Here is a 3,532-nt window from a genome sequence, read left to right on the forward strand (position 1 = left end):
GGACTCAGCCCCAGAGGACTCAGCCCCAGAGGACACAGCCCCAGAGGAGAGAGCCCCAGAGGACTCAGCCCCAGAGGACTCAGCCCCAGAGGTCACAGCTCCAGAGGACACAGCTCCAGAGGACTCAGCCCCAGAGGATGCAGCCCCAGAGGACTCAGCCCCAGAGGACACAGCTCCAGAGGACTCAGCCCCAGACACAGCCCCAGACACAGCCCCAGAGGTCACAGCCCCAGTCCCACCTTGCCTGGCTTCAGCTTGACCCAGAGCTCGTTGCTGGGCCGGCGCAGCTCGGCGGTGAGGGCGCGGTGTGCGCGGTACCAGCGGCGCACCATGTCGTGCGGCACCGTGTTGATCACGGCGCGGTCGTAGTTGTTGTACCTGCGGGGAGAGGAGAGATGAGGGACAGCCCCAAGGGCTCCAGGGGCTGCCAGCAGAACCTCGGGAGCCTGTGGGATCAGGGGGTGTTTAAGGGAGGCTGAGAGGGGAGCAGGGAGCTCCAAAAAGCACAGGACTTTTGGGAACGCAGCACTTGCTGCCAAGTGTACACCTGCTCTTCCTGGTTTTCCATGGGAGGACACGGCAAGTCTGGGGGCTGCTCACAATTAAAGTGCAAAACGGTGCTGGACAACCTCCAGAACTGAGCCAAACTGGAGTTTCAAAAATCAGCCCTTTGGAAGGCACCACCCTGTGCTCTCCCTGTGTGCCAGGATAGCTTCCAGGGCCAGAGAAGGGCTGAACAATTCCATCTCAGATGGAATGGGATGAGAGCCTGGAGCTGCAGGGGGAATGCCAGGAGTGAAAAATCAAAGCTCAGCACCGACACCCAGCTTTGTACCAGCGGTGCTGACGCTTCCTCTAAAGCGGGAGGAACACGGGGTGTTCCCGTGCTCTCATCCCTGCTCCTCAAGGATTCGCTGGTTTTCAGCCCATGGAAGGTTCTGGAAAAGCACCACCACAAAGCTCTCCTCCCCAGAGGCCTCTGGCCGTTACCTGATGAGGTAAAGCTCGTTGTTCCAGGGGTAGACATTGAGCACCGGCCCCACGCCGATCATGTGGTTGTGGCAGCCGCCCACGTTCTCCACGTACTCGTGTTTGAGGGGCACCTTGGCCAGCAGCTCAAAGTGCTCTGGGGCCTCCTGCAGCACCTGCTGGGCCGCGTGGAACCCGTCCACCAGCAGCGTCCGCCCGCCCGTGCCCTCGTGCCTCAGGCAGTGGAACACCTGGATGCTGCAGGGAGACAGGGTCCCAGGGAATGAGCTCGGCTGCCTGTGCCCCCCAGGGACACACCACCCCAACCTGCTGCTCCTCCACACCCAGGCCCACGGCTTGTGCTGGGTGAGGAGGCACCAAACTGCCCTGCTGCTTCCCAAACCCAGTGACGGGAGCCTGGGAGATGTCAGAGATGCGGGATGGAGGCCGTGTCACCCAAATCCCAAACCCAAAGAGCAGAGTGGCTGTCCCTGGAGGTGTCCAAGGACAGGGTGGAGGGGTTTGGAGCAATCTGGGACAGTGGGAGGTGTCCCTGCAGCAGCACCTACCCACAGGGCTCCTGGAAGTAGGTGGTGTCCGTGTGTCGGTCCAGGGCCAGCTTGGTGTAGGCTGTGTCTCCTCGGGAGAAGTCAGAGGTGAAGTACCACATCCTGCCATAAATGGTCTCCCTGGAAAAGAGGTGGCTCAGTGTCTGGGTAAGGCACATCCTCCCCGACACTGCAGTTATTCCCCTCTGCTCCCACGCTCAGAGTCGTTAAAGCAGAACAACTTCACAAAATTCTGATGCCGCTTCTAATCCCTCTCGTGGTGTTCAGCCCCTCTTTTTCCCCCCCAGAAGCTGGTGGTGACCAGTGACTCCACAAACACCCGTGTTTCCACACCAGCCCTCATCCCCAGCCATGGAGTGTGCCAGCCCTCACCTGTATCCACACACCCAATAATTCCATTTCTTCCCAGAATCCTGGGATTGGATTCTCCCCCTCCAACACGCAGAGGAGAGCAGGGACAGCAGCCCAGGCCAAACAGCACTCAGGGGCTACAGGGGGAGGGTGCCTGGAGACAAAACCTGCCTGGGTATTCCCTGGAGCCCCTTGTTTGTATTTGGGGCGACTGTTCATTAACAGGAACCCCTTTTCCAATGGCCCCAGGCAAATCAAAGTGTTCCTACAGCTTGGGCAAAGCCCTGAGCTCAGCCCCTGGTGCTTCCCACAAACCCAGCACCACCTCTCACTGTGTTTCTCCAGCAGGAGCTCCAACTCCTGGGGTTTTTGATCTCCCTGGCTCCCAGGGCCAGGCTGCCCTCGCCACCCCTCAAGTCACAACAGGAAACGTCTGTCCTTGCAAAGCTCTGCTCTTCCCAGACAGCCACTTCCTGCAGTCCCTCCTCTCGGCACAGTCCCACTGTCACAAAAGTCACGGGATGCTCTGGGGACAGCTCAGGGAGCGATTCCCAGCTCTCCCATAAAGGAGGGCAGATCCCACAGTGCCATCCTCCATCCCAGGCCAAGGGGAGCATCTGTCTGCAAACCAGCCCATGCCACACAAAACACAGGACCAGGAGGCAGCAGCTTTCCCAACAGAAAGAAAACAAGTTTGCCCTTCCCAGGATAGCCCAGATACCTGATGATGCTGATCCTCTCTGCCAGGATTTCCGTGTCCTCCTTGGTGGGAGTGACGTTCTCCACGAAAGCGATCCCGTACAACAAGAAGTTCTGCAGGAATTCCTTCAGGCCCTCGTCTGTCTCCAGGAAGCTCCGGCAGTCGATGGAGGGCACCTGGGCTTGCTGGTAGATCTCAGCATTCCAGAGGATCCTGGGGTGCATCACCTGCTGCTTCTGCCCCTCGTAGCTGTTCCTGGCCAGCCACTCCAGCCCGTAGCGTGTGACGTGTCCATCGGGCCCTGGCACGAGGGCAGAGTCACCAAAACCCCACTGGCCAGCCAGGACAGCCCTCACCCTTGTCACCTGGCTGGGGACGGGCTCTTGGCACCCTGCTGCCACCCAAAACACCACCTGAAAGGCCACGAGCCCTAAAGGTGCTGTCACTGCTGCCACAACTCCAAATTCAGGGCAGCTGCTGCAGCCCTCTCCCAATTCCCAGCCAACTGCTGCTCCTGCAGTGGTTTGGTTTTTGTTGACAGGACTCCAAGGACAATCAGAGCTCTGAAGTCAAGACCTCATATAAAGGTGAGCCCCAGCAAAAGGGAGAAAAAGCAGCTGGGAGAGTGAGGAGAAATGATGGAAAAGGGGCAGGGTGAGCAGGGCTGACAGCTGCTCACACGGACAGGGAAGGAAAAGAGAAAGAACCATGTCATTCCCCATCTGTCAGCACCTGCACTGCTGGGGGAGTCTGAAAACCCAGCCACAGCACACACAGAAAGGGCAGGGGCAGCAAAACCACAGCACGTGGATGCAGGGCTGTGTTTGCAGCAGAGCAGAGTTTAAAACCTGCCCGTGGCTCAGCACCTCCCCAGACGGGCACTGACACTGGAGCCACCAGCGGGCACAGGAGGGGACAGGGGGGGACGGGGGGGACAGGAGAG

General features: G+C 59.4%; 1 protein-coding gene across 1 annotated transcript in view; it reads right to left on the bottom strand.

Moving 5' to 3' along the window:
• TMLHE (trimethyllysine hydroxylase, epsilon) overlaps positions 1 to 3,532 on the bottom strand; it is an 11,856-nt gene continuing 8,324 nt past the window's right edge. The window contains exons 7-10 of the mRNA XM_033514159.1: positions 2,611 to 2,890; positions 1,539 to 1,658; positions 991 to 1,227; positions 1 to 378 (exon numbers count right to left, since the gene is read on the bottom strand). Of these exons, the coding sequence (XP_033370050.1) occupies positions 222 to 378; positions 991 to 1,227; positions 1,539 to 1,658; positions 2,611 to 2,890 (794 nt within the window). The 3' untranslated portion in view covers positions 1 to 221. The remainder of the gene's footprint in view (positions 379 to 990; positions 1,228 to 1,538; positions 1,659 to 2,610; positions 2,891 to 3,532) is intronic.

Source organism: Parus major, chromosome 4A, assembly GCF_001522545.3.
Source record: "Parus major isolate Abel chromosome 4A, Parus_major1.1, whole genome shotgun sequence".
Taxonomy (NCBI): domain Eukaryota; kingdom Metazoa; phylum Chordata; class Aves; order Passeriformes; family Paridae; genus Parus; species Parus major.